The sequence below is a fragment of the Vanessa tameamea genome, chromosome 26 (assembly GCF_037043105.1).
Source record: "Vanessa tameamea isolate UH-Manoa-2023 chromosome 26, ilVanTame1 primary haplotype, whole genome shotgun sequence".
NCBI lineage: Eukaryota > Metazoa > Arthropoda > Insecta > Lepidoptera > Nymphalidae > Vanessa > Vanessa tameamea.
In genome coordinates, this window is record NC_087334.1 from 1,844,794 (window position 1) to 1,862,234 (window position 17,441).

General features: G+C 31.2%; 1 protein-coding gene across 1 annotated transcript; it reads right to left on the reverse strand.

The window, feature by feature from the left end:
• Positions 1-501: 501 nt before the first annotated feature.
• On the reverse strand, positions 502-14,790 carry LOC113398385 (uncharacterized). Its single transcript, XM_026637105.2, has 12 exons — positions 14,365-14,790; positions 10,868-11,552; positions 9,035-9,190; positions 8,374-8,491; positions 7,832-8,020; positions 7,149-7,289; positions 6,528-6,664; positions 6,214-6,353; positions 5,863-6,013; positions 5,384-5,523; positions 4,641-4,739; positions 502-4,506 (listed from the first exon to the last, which is right to left on the reverse strand). Exons 1-12 carry the CDS (start codon positions 14,573-14,575, stop codon positions 3,638-3,640), a joined length of 3,036 nt encoding a protein of 1,011 aa, XP_026492890.1. The 5' UTR covers positions 14,576-14,790; the 3' UTR covers positions 502-3,637.
• Positions 14,791-17,441: the final 2,651 nt, after the last annotated feature.

Consider the following 17,441-nt stretch of genomic DNA (forward strand, 5'->3'; position numbering starts at 1 on the left):
TAAAATTTAATTGAGAAAAAACCTACTTATGATTATTTAAAATTTATTAAAATAAACTTATAAAATGCGACTTTTTGAAGTCTAATACCAACCTTTTAAAATAACCTGTCGTAAGTTTTTGTGCAGGCCCACCTGGTGTACTAATCACTTATTATTCTATCGCCAATAACTTTATTAAGAACTTATATTAAGTACTGCGTCCTGGCTTAAATATTGAGTTAGCAGGCAGGCACAATGAATATCCAATGTATGTAATAAATTAATTAGTAAACCTGTCACCAATGAAAAAATCGCGGCCGCACGGTACGGATTTTATTGCCTCGCTGTGTCCTACCGGTCGCTGATGGCCGCTGCCAGCCGCTGTCGGCCTCTGCCGTTTCGGTGTGAACCAGCCCTAAGGCGTCCGCTCTAGGGGACGTTTGGTGTTCATAGCGCGACGCGGCTCCATTGGAGGCTTGTCAGTGACTCAAAGGTAAAAAGGTAAGAAATAAAAAGACAAAATCTATCATACTATATTTATTATTTTCAAAAAAAATATAGGAAACGTGAAACAATAATTTAACCATCTAAACTTAAACGCTTTAAGGATTAATCATAATTTTCAGCGTTTGAGACGACTGAAACCGAATCTACATTTATTAACAGGGTCATCGTTTTGGATTTCATTTACAAAGGGCTATGTTATGGTAAAGATTTAAAATAATGATTTGTGCTTCGTTGATTGCTTGGATTGAGTTCCAATTTTATCCAAATATTTTTTCTGATAGAATCTAAATATGAAGATTAATTATTTTTAATCTGAACAATATATTTCTGGTTATCTTCGTTATATTTTAAAAAAATACAGTTACTTAGATATCCAGAATGTAACATTCCTTTTTCAAATATTTTTTCAATACTTATTTCCCTTTGAAGAAACATTATCTGAGTAAGGTAAAAAATGTACATAACTCACAAGGTATAAAAATTTGTTTTCAAAGATATATGTTTGTAAATGAAATAAATACATATATATTTTCAATATAATAATTTTGATTAGGTTACATTGTTCCCTCATTCAAATTAAGTTTTACAAACATTTTAATAAAGGAAGCATTCATTTTTATTCGAGCACAATTTTTCAGAATTTTAGAAGTATTTCTATTCTTAACATGAGCGATTTTCACTTTTCAAATAAATGTGTTCTGATTTAGAATGTAGACTATAATGATATATTAGTTAGATGTTATTTTTAAGCCATATGATACAATATTTTTGATTTGATTTGAAAAAACTTTAACAAAATAAATTACTCCAGAATATGAGCAAGATCACTTTTATTAAATAATGCTAATATCAAATAAATCTGTTGTAATTCCATCATTAGATTTCCTTTTCTTAATTTACAACAAAATTGATTTTTTATAACAAAATAACTGGTATATGGATAATTTCGTTTCTGTTCTAAATTGATTAAAATAGGCAAGTTTATTAACAATTCAAAATTGAATAATTATGAAGGTTGTCTTTTAAGAATTTACTTAATTAGAGGCTAAAAATTTTAACAAAATAATGCAACATAAATTATCATTAAGATAAGAGGCCTACTTTGTAAACAATATTTTAATTGTACACTTGAAATAATTACTATGTATATTATCAATTTGACATAATATATATAGTATTAGATACAATCTATGCCATATTTTTAAAGACCGGCACTGTGTGTAACTCACACACATATGAGAGACAAAGAAGGTAAATAATGAATTATTTTAAAAAAAAGTACATTTTTATAGTTGTATCTAAAACTTCAATATACAAAATGAATATTTTATTTTACGTTTTCCTCCATAACAGGTAAGTGATAAGCTGCACAGACATTATTAGTAGTCGTATGTATGAACCGTCTAGACCGGAACTAAGATATTTTGTCCAATATGCTTACAACTAAATTAGGACACCAATCTCTAAATAGAGATTTTTATTTGAATGTTGTATAATTAAGATAATTTCAGATCGAAAAAAATACATACTTAATTAAAAAATATAATTGAAGTTATAGTTTTCGAAACTTAAATTTCTTTATATTTTTGACAAAAATAAACTATTGTTTACAATATAAGAACTTTCTAAATAGACTTTTTTAACTTTGGAAATAAAAATAATCACATATGAATGGTATAAGTTGTATATACAAATTCAATCGATATTGAATTTAGATTTTTTAAAATAAACTTAAAACTTTAATAACAGTCACCACCACTTCTTAATAAGCGGCAAGTCCAAATTAAATCATTTTAATAAAAATAAACTTTAAAGTTGGCTGACAATATCACAATTGTGACATTTGGTAACCAAAATTCAAAATATAATATCAATTGATTTAGCGGACATTTGATAGATACATTTTTTGGTGTAAATTTTGTGTAATTTATGAATGTTTTTAGAAATTGAGAATGGCATTATTAATATAAAAAGTTCAATATAAAAATGTTCTTTAACCTACACCATACATATTATGTCATGTCCCTTCTGAGCTTATATCTTAGTAATAAACTTTACGAAGCATTTCCAGTCAATTTGTTGGCAATTTCTGTGTTTTCAACCATTTGAAATTCTTGACAGTCACCATCAATTATACAAAATTAAGTAATTGCATAAGATTTAGTAAAATTGCGAGTTGAGAACACAAAAGCTGCCAAAATTTCTTTCATGGAAACACAGCTTTGAAGACAGTTATATCAGTTCTCTAGAATCTTTAGCCCCTAACGATAAAAATAGTCACATATTCAAATATATTTCGTTTCCTAAATAAATAATTCGAACACTAGTGTTCCGTATCTCTTTAGCCGCAATTAACAAGGGACGTAATAAATAATTTAATAAAAATCACAAAAAAAATGTACTCTCTAATCTTAACTATTATTAATATATCTTTTTACTCTTAGTGCAAGTTCTTTAGAAATATGTGTGAATATTAATTTTTTTTCATCTTAAAATTTATTTATTATATTTTCGTCTTCGTTAAAACTTTTACATCACAATCATAACGCAGTTTTAGATGTTGAAGCAGTTAAAAAACCAATACAAGGCATACTTTAGTAATCTGTGCAATACTGCAAATAATTTCATTTTATTGTTAATTAAAACAAGACATATAAGTGCTTCAAATTTACATCTGAGCTTGAGTCTAGCTTTAAATAAAGCAAAATATGGTTTAAAAACTAAGTACTGATTAGTAAACGAGAAAGATCTAAAACTGCGCGTTCAACCATCCATCGCTTAGCCTCTACGAGACTCTTAGTCTATTATTTACAGGGAATTATCCTACGGTACGATTTTTCCGCTCAAAGAGTTTTTAGAGAAATTTTGAACCTTGTGCAGTCGAAACAGAGATCAATTTTAATTATTTATAAAAAAAATAATTTTAACTATACAAAGTTACACCAAATCATATTTTAACCAATTACAATAAAGCCTTAACATTCACGCAAATTAGACAGGATTATAATTTAAAACATTATTTATATCAACGATTTCACTGGAATATAACGTATTGTTATAAAACACAGAGAAGGGACATTGCACCCGCCGTCACAAGGTCCAAATCTTCTAACCACTCACAGAGCCTGTTGTTTCCAAACACAATCACACACTAATCCGGAGGTCGATGGATAACTTGCGGTAACTTATCACTTTGCACTTTTGAATCGGCAAAACCTTTCACCTCTCTATCCCTCTGCTTCTCGTACTTCCTATCGTCTGAGCTCTTGTGGTCCTTTTTGTGGTCTTTGTGGTCCCGGGTCCTCTCAGACTTGTGGTGCGACGATTTGTGACGAGATGACGAGTGCCGCCTGTGATGGTCGTGAGTTTTATCTGATGATCGTTCCGATCGATTATCCTTGTCTGTCCTGTTTTCTTTTTCAGTTCTGCTTTCTGATTTTTGGTCGGATTTCTCTATCGATCTATCTGATTTCTCTGACCTACTTTCGGATTTGTCTGTTTTAATGTCTGGTTTGTCTGATCTATCGGCTCTTTCGAAGGACTTTTCGTTCTTGTCACTGGATTTTATGTCAGATTTATCTGACCTGCTTTCGATCTTCTCTGTTCTTTCTTTATCCGGTCTATCAATTTTTTCGTTTCTATCCAATTTATCTGATTTTTCCGATTTGTTGTCCGGCTTATCGACTTTGTTTTCCTTATCAGAAACCCTGATTTCTGGTTTATCAGATTTATCTGAAGATTTGTCCGATTTATCAGTAATTCGAGCTTCTGATTTCTCTGTTCTATGTTTATCTGTGTCTCTATGCCTGTGTGTGTGCTTGTCGCTTTTTTCATTCTTGTCGGTCTTCTCTGACCTTTCGTGTTTGTCTGTCCGTCTTTCTTTCTTTTCATCTGCTTTATCCTTACTTTGACCCTCTAAGCTCTTTCGACTTTCAGATATTTTTAGTGCAGACTTTTCTTTATATTTTGCACTCAAAGCTCTCATTTCAATAACACCACTCTTATGTTTTGTTTTAGAATCTGTAAACAAAATACACATAAGTGCCTGTTTAAAACACAATATGATCTCGAACCCAGAACCTTGGGATCAGTGGCCTTACAAACTAATTACTAAACACACCTAGTAATAGTTTGTCTATCACTCACTCACTCACCTGAATGGTTACTTGTATTCTGATCCGGCGGCGGTCTCTCGTCAGCTGGTGAAGAAGCCTCAGAAGACGGATAATATTGCTTTAATCTCAGATGCCATGCTGAAAATACAACATGGAATTATGTTATTTGAATAGCCTTTAGAATCGCGTAACAGTGTAATAAAACTCCTGTTTTGTAGCGAGTAGAATCGTGGAGAGTTTAATAGAAAAAAAGTCACTAATGTATATACAAAAAGTTTCTTCGACTAAAACAAACAACTGTTTTTAGAGCCTATTCGTTGTTTCAAATGATGACGTATAGATGTGGTATACGCTTGCAGTGGCTATGAAATGGCTAACAAGTGGCTAACGACGTAACGACGTACTACTACAAGGCTTTATGAATTTGAGTATAATAAATGTTTGCACAGCTTTGTTGACCTGTGGTTCAGGTGAAAACGTACATAAAACAACAGACGTAATTCTACTTAATGGATGAAGTGAAATATGCTCTAAACGCTCGCCGGATAGGTCTTGGTCCGGCATGAGACATTTGGCCGGCAGATCCTTTATTTTTTCCATTAGTTAACATTGGTATTGTGGTACAATTGTCTAAATAAATAAGCGAACGTAAGTAAGTTATTGTTATTGAAAGATGTGCTTTTGAAGTAGAAACAGCATGCACAGACTTTAATAATAAATTAAACAGCCCAACTTCTTAGTAATGTAATGAAAAAGAAATGCCACCAAGTTCTCAAACTTACCAATAGATGTAACAGCAGATACGGTTCTGAACTGATGAATGATATTCCTCGGTAAGAAGTAAATGTCGTCCGAGCACAAAGGTAGTCTTGAATATCGGACGCCTTCTCGACGAAGTTGGTTTAATTTTGCTTCTTCTAGCCTATTAAAGATTTGAAACGCATATTATTTTAGTCTTTTATTTAATAATACATCTTCTACGCAATTTAAAAACTCATCAGAAAATATAAAAAGGTTCTCTTGAAAAATATCAGGTAATAAAAATTGGCCAAACAATTGACCCCTGTGAGACGTCAGAGTTGATTTTGCAATTGCAAAAATACAAGTGCTGTAACATTATATTGTATTATTAAAATACTTTCTAGGTTTCGCACATTAAGGATTCGATACTATAAATATTCATATTCTTTTACTAATAGCCTAGTCATTTTTCTGATTGACTAAATAAAATGCTTTGAAAAAAACTATAAATAAAACTTACCATGTGACACATTGAGAGATGGGTGGCTCGTAGAGATCTAACTGTAATAATTGCACCAGTTTGTTGAAATCCCCTGCATGAAAAGCTACTACATCTTTGGTTATCCTGCCACGGTCTGATTCATCACCGCAGTGTATCGCTTTAAGGACACCTAAAGGATAAAAATGTGAGGAGATCAGTGATATGTTTTATATTTAATAAATATCAGTCAAGGTGTTGTGAGTTTTTATTTAATAAAAACTTAATTTAAATAACTTCATGAGTCATATAATATATTAATATAATAATATATTATACAATATTAGAAGTTATAATTCAGAGTGTGCGTCCCATTCGGATACATGTACGCACCGACGGCAGCGGTAGTGATCCGATCGAGGCCGTGGCCCACGTGGTCGGCGTGCGCGCGCGTGCGGTCCTCGAACAGGAACTCGCGCGCCTCGCTCCAGCGCGGCAGGTACTGCAGGTTGCGCAGCTCGTTCATGCCCGTCCTGGCGAACAAGCAAACAATGCAACTCAGCTCTAGAGATTTTTACTATAATGTTGTGATTGCTTACGTCACTAACTTAGTCTTAGTCTTAGCACTTTGACAAAACTGTTTACATACTTCTGCATCGGCAACAATTTTGCCATAGTTAACATTATATGTATAGATAAATATTTACCTCCTTTTCTTAATGGGACTCTTTCCGAGTTCTGCTGTTGGTACAAGTTGTTCTCCTGGCCTGATCCACAGTATGGGACCGTCGTTGGACTCCTGAGGATCCATATCCACAGCTGACATTGGACCCCAAGGCATTGTCTTTAAACAAATTTTATAATATTAATTATTTTATATCTTAAATTATATAAATAAAGCACAATAACGACCATATTGTTAATATTAATCGAGGAAAATGATGACTGTAGTTGTATCACGTATGATAATATATGTTATTAGAAATGTTTTTATCAGACATGTTGAGCCCAAAGATGGTGTTTTCTAAAAGATATATCGCTCATTGATCATGTTTCAAACTCAGTAATTAGACAGTTCTTGTGGTTTGAATATGATGCTGGTGATATTTATTGGAATATATGTTGATATATATGTTTTTGATTAAAAAACTTCAACGCTACTTAACCAATTACCATAAAAATTGACACATTTTGATGAAAATGTTTTTATATTGTCTACTTTGTTATAACTCACCACTAGAAGGCATTGGAGCACATCTACGTACTACTAATTTCAATCAACCAATTGGCTATACAGGTAACAAGAGCACATATAGCTTGGTACTCACCAGGTTAAGAAAAGGGCAATCGGACAGCATACGCAACATATCAGGGAAGTAACCCCCCACCTCCTCATGCACAGTCCCCACCAACGAGATCTGATGCAGTGGGCCAGAACGAAATGTTCCCGCTGAGTATGACTGCTGCACCTGTAAATGGTAAGCGTACGCCCATTAGTGCTTTTGAACAGTGTAATTAAAATTTGTGTCAAAAAAAATTAACTTTTTTGTAAGAATGCGAAAGACTTGATGATGTATTATCTTTAAGAGGATACATTTGTGTGTACGTTGCTCTTTAGAAAGTGACACCCTGCCCTAATATTCTAAGATACTATACAATAAGTTGAGTTATAAGCTATTAACATGACACCATGAGTGTTAAACTCACCGCATCCACTGATAGTTGATGCAAGTTTGTATAATCTCCCTACACGAAGTTAGTTACTCGCTCATTATCATGCAGGATAAATAGTATCTTAATTGAATTGAATTAACATACCTTGAAATTAAATCTGTCGAAAATAGCAACTACTGATTTTTTTGCCGGTTCCTCCTAGAAGAATCTACATTCCAAATCTTTGGTAACTTTAAATCAAATATAATCTTGTAAAATGGATATTCTTAAGTGCTCGTACGGAACTACTTGGATAGAGTATAAGGATGATTTGTCATGAATTAAAAAAATATTTCACCTGTTGATAATAACGGCTTATGGTTGTGGTCTCAATATCAGACGCCCTAGCCAAAACACCTGCTTTTACAGTCAACGTTGGGTACTTCTCTGATAAATACTGCAACAGGCAAGGGAGCCTCGCAGCTGCTCCCCGGACCACTCCACAAACGAAATTTGCCCAACCCTCACTGTTCTCGGAGAAAACGAGCTGCAACAAAAAGATATATCCATAAAATAACTATGAAAGAGATCGCCTAACATTTAGAATTTGAGAATCATTAGTCTCTACTTTGCATTTATACTAAGTATGGTGCTTTGCGAAGAAGGAATTAATTGTGAAGAAACCTGCCACATTTGAATTCACCAACGAGGCCTTATCCCGAGAGTCAAACATTTACATACTAATTTTATTATTTAAAAAAAAAAATTGATGATATGACCAAATAATCAGAAACAATAAATATCTTTTTCTGTATATATTATTAATGGGTAACTTTTTAGTGGCTTTTCTTGGTAAAATGAAGGAATAGTTTAAGTTTTAGAAAAAAAACCATGACTAACCTTCAAAAACTCCTTAGCGAGTGTTTCCTGTTGTGGAGGACTTAACATATCCACATCTTGTTGGTTGAGATACACCACACTAGCGCCGCCGTTCGGATGAGTCTCTACTCGCATTAACCTGTACACAAAAAATCTTTTACACCACAATTTTCATTTTTAAATGTACCTAAATATATTTTTTGTACATAAATACAACAATACAATAAATGAATAATATTGGCAATATATGAACTAGTATTATTTGCATTATATTATATATTGCCAAACAGTAATACTTAGTTTAGCGTAGCTTTTAGCATGTTCCGATTTGAAGGCTGAGTGAGCCAGTATAACTACAGGCACTAATGATATAAAATACAATATTCCAAGGTTGATCAAAATCAATATATCATATTTGATTTAATAGATTAAAAGTTCTATATATAAAAATAGTGGATGATTCAATATGTCACTCAAATGTTTTTAAATGATAGCAATACGACGTGTTACAATCTGACACAACAGGAAATTACTTCGAAAATTTGGGTTTTTCATGAGAATCGCTCAATGAAAAAGCCCAATCACATGTTCCACTCGAGGGTTTAATTAGCCTAGGACCTCTGAATCCTCATACTCTAACTACTGGTTGAGTAATTTGATGAAATATAAAAACATCAATTACCTATGGTATTTGAGTCCCTTCAAGTCCAGGCTGTGCGCCAGAGGGCCCCACACGGGCCCCGTGCGCTCGCGCCGGCACTGCACGCCGATGGAGCAGCGCTTCACCCGCGAGCGGCGCCGACACTGCTGGCACGAGTGGCGGGACGAGTGGGACGACCTGTGGGAAATTATAAATAACTAATTACTTATCCATTGTAATCACTAAATTCTTCTAGATATAATTTAGTTTAGAGTATGTATGTAATGTAATATTATAAATCATTTAATATCATAGTTACAATCATATAACTTGGCCTATTAACAAAATTTAAAGCTCATGTCAAAACATCATTGATAAATAAGGCATATTACTCAATACAAGAATATTGTAGATAAAAAAAAAAGCGTGGAATTAGTATTTATTGACCTCTAAGCAGGATATATTTAAAAAAATATTTGTACTTTACTGACACACTCTGTAATTGGAAGGGTGGAAAAGAGTAACTACTGAGTTTTACTTCCCGGATTGGTAGTAGCTTTACATTTAATTCAACAATAAAAAGAATATGAATATTTTGTATTATTTTTAGGGATACCATATAGTAATTGCTAGGTTTGTTCAATAAGTTATATAAACTTGTATCACTACTGTTTTATTAGTTTGAACTGAGTCATTGTTATTTATAAATCAACATTTATCATTCATTTAGTCTAACCCCGCAGATATTCCCTATTGTACAATAGATACAAAAGTGTAAGGACAGTTTAAGAGTGAAAAAAACTTATCAGTAAAACATGCAAATAGTTTATCTTTGTACTGTGCACATATTATGCTTTGATCAAAAATCGGTAGTCTAGAAATTAGCCTTTAAACGCCTAACTTAACTTAACTACTAAATTGATTCGTTTTTTGGCCTGCGACACTCTCAGCATTGACTATTAATATTATTAATTATTAACATTACATAAATTTATTTCAACTTAGTTGTTTATTTCTTTTGTAACTAAGTTTTGTTTGGTAATCTAAGCTTAGAACAAAATGTAATTCTAATAGTTATTGCTGTAGCAAACTATTTTTATGATTTAAATACATATATGAATATTTTTTTATCATTGTTATATATGTTGTAATGTCCTACAGTTTATTACAAGTCAGAAAGTTTATTATAATTAGAACTGTAATAAAAATTCTTTTTTCATGTTATTTATAAATATTATGATTAATGATTGTTCATTACTTTTGTTGGGTGTTCTAAATAAATAAATAACAAAACACATTTAGTGCAATGATCTTTGTGTAAAGTAACAACTGGTACATTTACACCGCAGCTGGGCTAAGGTACTTCTCTGCTCTTGAGCTTATTCTGTCATGCTGCTTCAATGTATAGTCTATTCCAATTACAAGAGAACAAAAACCAAATAAACAAGGCTTGATTAATCTCCGATATTAAGTTAATTGTAAAGTTAAAATAAAGTATTGAGTAAAATTAAAGTGGATATAAGTTGCTAAGTGTTATAATGTTGTATTATAAAAATATATTAATCAAAAACTGTCAGTAGTGCAGAATATAGCCGAGTTATTAGCAAATCTAAGGTTTGTTTATCTTTATTCCTACTTTGATTGTAACAGAATAAAGGTTGGTAAATGCACATTTGTCAGTATGTCATTGCAGAACAGGAAATGAATTATCAGATATATTCAGAATTTTAAAAATATATTAACTGATGATTTTTTCAAAATCCCTATGATAATTGACTGGGATATGATATTTAAACACGATACCTAATTCATAAATTTCAATGCATCATCGAGTATATGTCTAAAACAATAATAAATGTGAGTCAATGGACGTACCTATCTTTTTCCCTTTCTTTATCTCTGCTTTTCTCAATTTCTCCTTCATTTTTAATGCTGTCTCGTTCAACTTTCACCTTAATAGCACTTTGCACATTGTCTGTCTCGGTTTTAACACTCCTACCTATAGCTGGATAGAATTGTGATGATGCATTTTCTTGTTTAAGCTTCAACGGCAATTCTAAATTACCATAGCACGGTAACTCTCTCCTCGGTGTCGATTGAAACTTTATCGCTTTCAACGACAGACTGATATGTGTTGACAGACGTCTAGAAGTAGAAGATTCCAGAAGTACATTCGCTCTTGTCACTTTTGGATATTTGTATTTGAACATGGACGTTTGGAAGTGTCCGTTGATTATTCTTAGTTGACGAGAAACAGAGGAATAGATCCTCTTGGTTAAGTCATCTTGTGGTATTGTGTTAGAAAGTTTTGTCTGCTTCCATGAAGCATTGATACCTCCAAACCAATCAACACATGGTTGTTGTAAATCATTGTTTCTGTTAAAGAGTAATGAGTTCTTCATTGGTTGAGACTTTTGCAGTATGTGAAGTGTAAGTACTGCAGTATCACCAAATCCTCCAGAATCAAACACCGGCCATATCTTGCTATACTTTGCTGGTCGAGAATTCTCACCCCAAACACAGAGTTCTGTGGATTCACCACTAAGTTTGCGCTTTCTCACTGTAAACAAAATTATTTTGTCATTATTATCACTTTTAAATTTACAATAAATATAATAATGATATGTAAAATAAACAAAATGATTATGTATTTTTGTGACAACTTGGATTGTATGTATATTAATTTAGTGTTTTTGTCATAATTCCAATACGGAGGACTGAGTTTGTATATTTCTTGTTATTATTTGAATTTACATAATAAAATACAATTATTACAATACACATGGTACAATAAAAAAGGTGCTTTTTAGGTTTATAATTTATAAATGTATTTTAAAGAAAAAATTGTGCTAATAATCTTAAAAATGTGACTTTAAATATGTTTAAGAAAGTTTTTCATCACAATGTTTCTTCCACTCCATGTATTTTAAAATAGCAAAAATGTGTAAATAAAAGTATTTATGAACTCACAAACCAAATTATATGAGCAATCTTTTTTTATTAGATCATTCTCGGATAAGGTATGTTGCTATGAATTACTAACTTAATATTTTAAAATATAACATATATACACATAACTACATCAGCAAATACATTTTATCTAAACTATAAATGCTGTAAAAAAGTCTAGGTAGTAAAATATATATATTTACTATAGAAGTTTTTTTTTTCGAACTGACTTGTTGTGGCTTTAATGGCCTTAACAGAGTTTTTGTTTGTTGTAATTAATCAATTTATATTAATAAAAAGCTTTGGTCATATGTGGTTTTAAAACCATATAGGATTGTACCAATCTAAAGATTTCCTGTACTGTTGGATGAATAGAATAAAATGTACCGGTTTATATGATATAAATCATCTCTACAGGAAAATTGTATGTTTTTCAATGTGTTTTTAATCAATTGAATTGTATTTAATTAAATCCATGAATTGGAGAGTTTTATTACATTAGAAGTTGTTAATGGCATTACTAAAGATTTGTTTACAAGTTAATAAATAAATTTTAGTTTCTATAGTTCTTTTTGTTTTTAAAGTATGAGAATTTAAATTAGTGTAATAATTATGTGGATATTAGTAATTTTTATAAAAAAATCAGAGAAGTAAACACCAAAACCACACATTTCACACTAAGAAAAGTCAATAGACCTGGATGATGTCCAATCACAGGAGTAAAGATAAAGACTTTGAGATTGAATTGACATATTTCATTATCATTCATCGAGATATCATTAGTCAATATCTTTAATAATAATCTAAGATATAGCTTAACCGGCATAATGAAAAGATGAAAAAAATATTGGCAAATGGGCCACCTGATGAAAGGTGGTCACCACTGTTAAACATTGGTGCCACGTGAAATGTTAACCATTTCTTAGACAACCAATGCACCACCAATCTTGGGAACTGTGATGTAATGTCCTCTGTACCTTTTAGCTTACTCTACAAGCTGAAACACAACATTACAAAGTATTGCTGTTTAGCTCTGGAATGTTTAATGAGTTGGTGGTACCTACTCAGACCGGCTTGAACAAAGCCCTACCACCAATAAAAGTTATCATACAAGAAGTAAAATTAAAATGGATATAAGTATAGTTAAATTGAATATTATTGTATTATAAATAAACATATATTACTCAAGAACTGTTTGTAGTGCATAATATAGCAAAGCTATGTTTGCATGGAATATTCATGGTTACTAAGGTTCTTTTATCTTGACTCTTTCTTCGATTGGAATAAGCTTCATTATTGTATATTAGATTCTGCAGCCATTGAACTCAACTTATTAATAAATTTTATGTCCAATAGGTTCTGATAAAAGTTATTTTACAATACTAGAATATAATATACTTGAATAATTCAGCATGAAGTTTGTTTGGGTTTGATTAATTTTCATATGAATGGACATATACATTTAATTTGATATTGTTGATTATATGTTTCCTTAGCAAAAACAACTACTCAGTTTCCTGTAAAATTTTTACCATAAAATCTATGTTCACAACTCATGATAGCTTCGCATTCAAACTAATCCTCAACGACGATTCAAAACTAATAAATCTTTAAAGGATTTTCATGTATTATTTGAACATTTAATTTAGACAATTATACATAAAATAAGATAAAATGTTTAGTGAAATTAGTGTTTTCATCTGATTATATTTACTAGTATCAGTTAATAAGTTTTTGAAGACTTAATGAGTTTGCTATTATTACTATTTACAATAGATTTGAATACAAGCACTTGTCTTAAACATTCTAACCGAAGATTTGTCTTTTGTCAACCTGAATTTAATTGCAAATGAAAAACATCAAATCAACAAATATCATTGCGTGTAGTCATGTACAGTTTTATATTATGTAGATTTTTAAATTAGAATACCACATTGATGTTGGCTTAATGTTATAAATTTAAGAATGTCAAGAAGTATATTATAGTGTTTTTTGTTTAGTCGGTGTAATGTTTTAAATATATGTAACATGGCCAATAGCAGCAAAACATCTTTATGATCTTGTTAAATGATAAATGGAGTCGAAATATCTTAAAATAATAAGTAGAAAGTAGATTGCAGTCTTTAGCAAGGTCAACCCTGATGCAATAGTAAGAAGCCCCATGGCAACACAGTTGAACATTACCACATCAATTGTTGTAAATTAACCAATAAATTGAAATATAAATAGTGAAGAATACAATGAATGTGGTCGAAATGTTTATAAACAGTATTGACCTCCATTGTAGTGATGTAACTTGAAAAATGATAGGTTAATCGTTTTCCCCCCAAAACAATACAGATATAGTATAACATTAAAGCATATGAATTAAAAAAAAGGAACCAGAAACTTTAAAGGGTATACATATGTTGGAGTCTCCTTACCTTTGAAATCGCTAGTTGATGCGTGTTTCAAATTAGTTGGCACACTTGGATCGTATCCCAATTTCGAAAGTTTTCGGTAGTCATGAGTCACCCGACGACGCTTGATGCCTTCACCGGCGTCCGTCTCGCTGCATGAACTGTAGCAATCGTCCATGGTATCACGATTTTCACTAACTTTTACCTGGGATTCTATAGAATCATTCGACGCCATTGTTTTACAGCAAAAAGTGAAACGTCGACTAAATAACCACTAATCGTCAATGAAACATTAAAGATATAGATTAAGTCAATACTACTGACACGCCAACATAAGAAATGACATTGTGAGATTAGAAACACATTGATATTGAATAAAAAACAACTTGAGACGCCATTTACTTTGCTGCCTCGCACTTTTTTTGTTGAGTTCTTTTTTGTGACTGTTTTGTTACCTAGATAATCGGGACGACGATCCAATAGTATACAGCCACGCATACTATTTTATTTAATATAATCACTGATATAAATATAATAATATTAAATATTCAATAAATAAATACTTATTTTTTATAATTATAATAAAAATTAAAATTATCCACATATATAAAAAAACCCCTAGTGAGCGTTTTTCAACAACTTTATTTTGTAATCTATGACTTTATGATACAGTGTTCTCATATATACGCTAGATGTCGCTAATGCAATAATTATTAAATACATTTTTGTATGTAATTGGTACGGTCATAGAAGTTTTATCTATTCAATCTTTTATACAATGATACTTTAAAATTGCTGTAATAATTAAATCGATATCTCAATGTTAAAAAAAAGTTGGTAGGAACACATTTTTAAAAAAATGTATCATTCAGAGTTTATACGATTCTATTACAGTTTATTTGCGATTGCGACTCAACGACGATTACGTTTGGGCTTACACCCGCAATCATCAGTTGAGAAGCAATGCTTACCAATCGGCCATCACGGCCACCTGGACTTCGCTTGACTTACTTTGAATATTCTCTATAATTTATTAACATATTATATATGTATGTATATTAACACGAGGCAGTAATAAAGCAAAATACATATAACAGTAGACAATAAGTAAAACTCCATGATAAATAAAAAAACTAATCCATAATAATTTATTTAGAAATATTAAAAATGAATCTTTTTTTGTCTCATTAGCGTTCCTTTACAATTCAGCCCATTAAGGTAAGACCAGTCTATAATCTATATTATGTATTCTGTATTATCTATGGGTAAGACTGAAGTCCCCAGAACCCGATGTGTAAATTAAACAACGCAGCCTTTTCTTAAACTGCGAACGTAAATTGAAGATGATAGAGGTACATATTAATATACGAAAAAAAAGATCATTATAAGCAGCACAAATATTATAAGTGCATATCGATTAAGTACTAAGAAACCTTGTGTCGTTAAAAAATACCTAAATATTAACCTAAATATTAACTTTAATAATCACCACGAGAGAGCGGGAAACTAACACGGCCTAAAAACCTGTCAAATCTGGATTCAGCAATCTGTCACTACAAGAATCCCTATAAAGAAAAGAACAATTTAATTACTAATATTAGGAATGACGTAGTAACTTTTATATCCTTATACATATATACTTTTAAAATTAAAAATATATTTGTAATAGTTTAAGGCTATACAAGGCGTGTGTATATTGTATCGCAATTTCCCACCTTATGTTTAATCGTGATCAATCGTATTTAAATTGTATATTGTCGTATGTTGCCCTTTGGGAGCGCTTACCCGTTCATATCCTAACTTTAAAGACGGAAATGATTGTTAGAAGTCTTTTTGAGTGACGTTGCTCATTTTTATTACTCGGCTGATAATTTATTGTCTGTAAATAATTGTGATTCTATTATTAGTATAATCAATAACAGGTTTCTTATGGTGGTATAAAATGTATTTTAAATATACGTATATTAATAATCTTTAAACGAAATATTTACAGAGACGTCTTGAAACGGATTAAATATTTATTTAAAACAAAGCCACATAGCTGTATGGATTTGCAAATTAGAAAAAAATTCACGGTCACCCATAGACAAACGAATGTGTGCGTGACTCGTGTAATAATTACGCAAAATTTACGTGTGTGACGTAATGTGTCTTTACCTTAGAGTTTTAAGTCAAAAATGATATCTACTTATTAATAAGTTGTTGGGCCGTGTGAGTTACTTAATATAAATATATAGATAATAGTGTCAATCTTATAAAATTTAATTAATGTTTTTTTATTTTTTCCATGGTGTAATTTTAAAAATATTAATTTCTATTATTAATATTTTTTAATATATTATCAACTTTTAATTAAATTAATTGATGTACATACTTATTTTTTTATAAGTTATTTAACTTCGAATCAATTTTATTTCATAAAAAAATCTATATTTAAAAATGATATTGCCTTATCGCCGTATTTACAAACATGTAAAAGATCATCTATTATTACCATAATAATACATTTAATATATTTATTCATTCACCATAACTAACATAATTAACAATATCTACATTTTTTCAAATACAGCTACGTGCTATATTAATTCATTAATCAGAAATTACTCAATAGACATAATGATTATGTCAAATATTTCTGAACTGAGAACGGAATGACTAAAGAGTTACTAATACTTGTTTCATGATTAACTTTTGGTTCGTATTCTACTTCTATTGTCCCTTCGTTCTAAGGTCTAAAAAATTCGCGCGTACAGGAGAGCCCGCTGTCCATGTGAATGAAATGATTTGATGGATTTATGTTAACGGACGTTGATGGTGTAATATTTTTTAATCTGTATCCATTGATACTTTAAAACCCATAGAGGTACTACGCAAAATACGTGCAAGATTTAGACAGAAAAAAATCGCACGCACCATGTCGACGCAGTAAGTCTCGACTAGTACAATAGTATTTTTAATTTATTATCTTTTTTTTTTATGATATCGATAGGCGGTCGAGCAAGTGGGCCACCTGATGGTAAGTGGTCACCACCGCCCATAGACAATGGCGTTGTAAGAAATATTAACCATTCCTTATATCACCAATGCGCCACCAACCT

What these genes read in the sequence shown, in the direction of transcription:
- LOC113398385 (XM_026637105.2), bottom strand. Translation starts at nt 14,575, where the DNA reads ATGGCGTCGAATGATTCTATAGAATCCCAGGTAAAAGTTAGTGAAAAT. An exon ending in GATCACTACCGCTGCCGTCG is followed by an intron (nt 6,014 to 6,213) that starts GTGCGTACATGT and finishes TTTATCCTTTAG; the next exon opens with GTGTCCTTAAAGCGATACAC. An exon ending in ATCTGCTGTTACATCTATTG is followed by an intron (nt 4,740 to 5,383) that starts GTAAGTTTGAGA and finishes TTGTATTTTCAG; the next exon opens with CATGGCATCTGAGATTAAAG.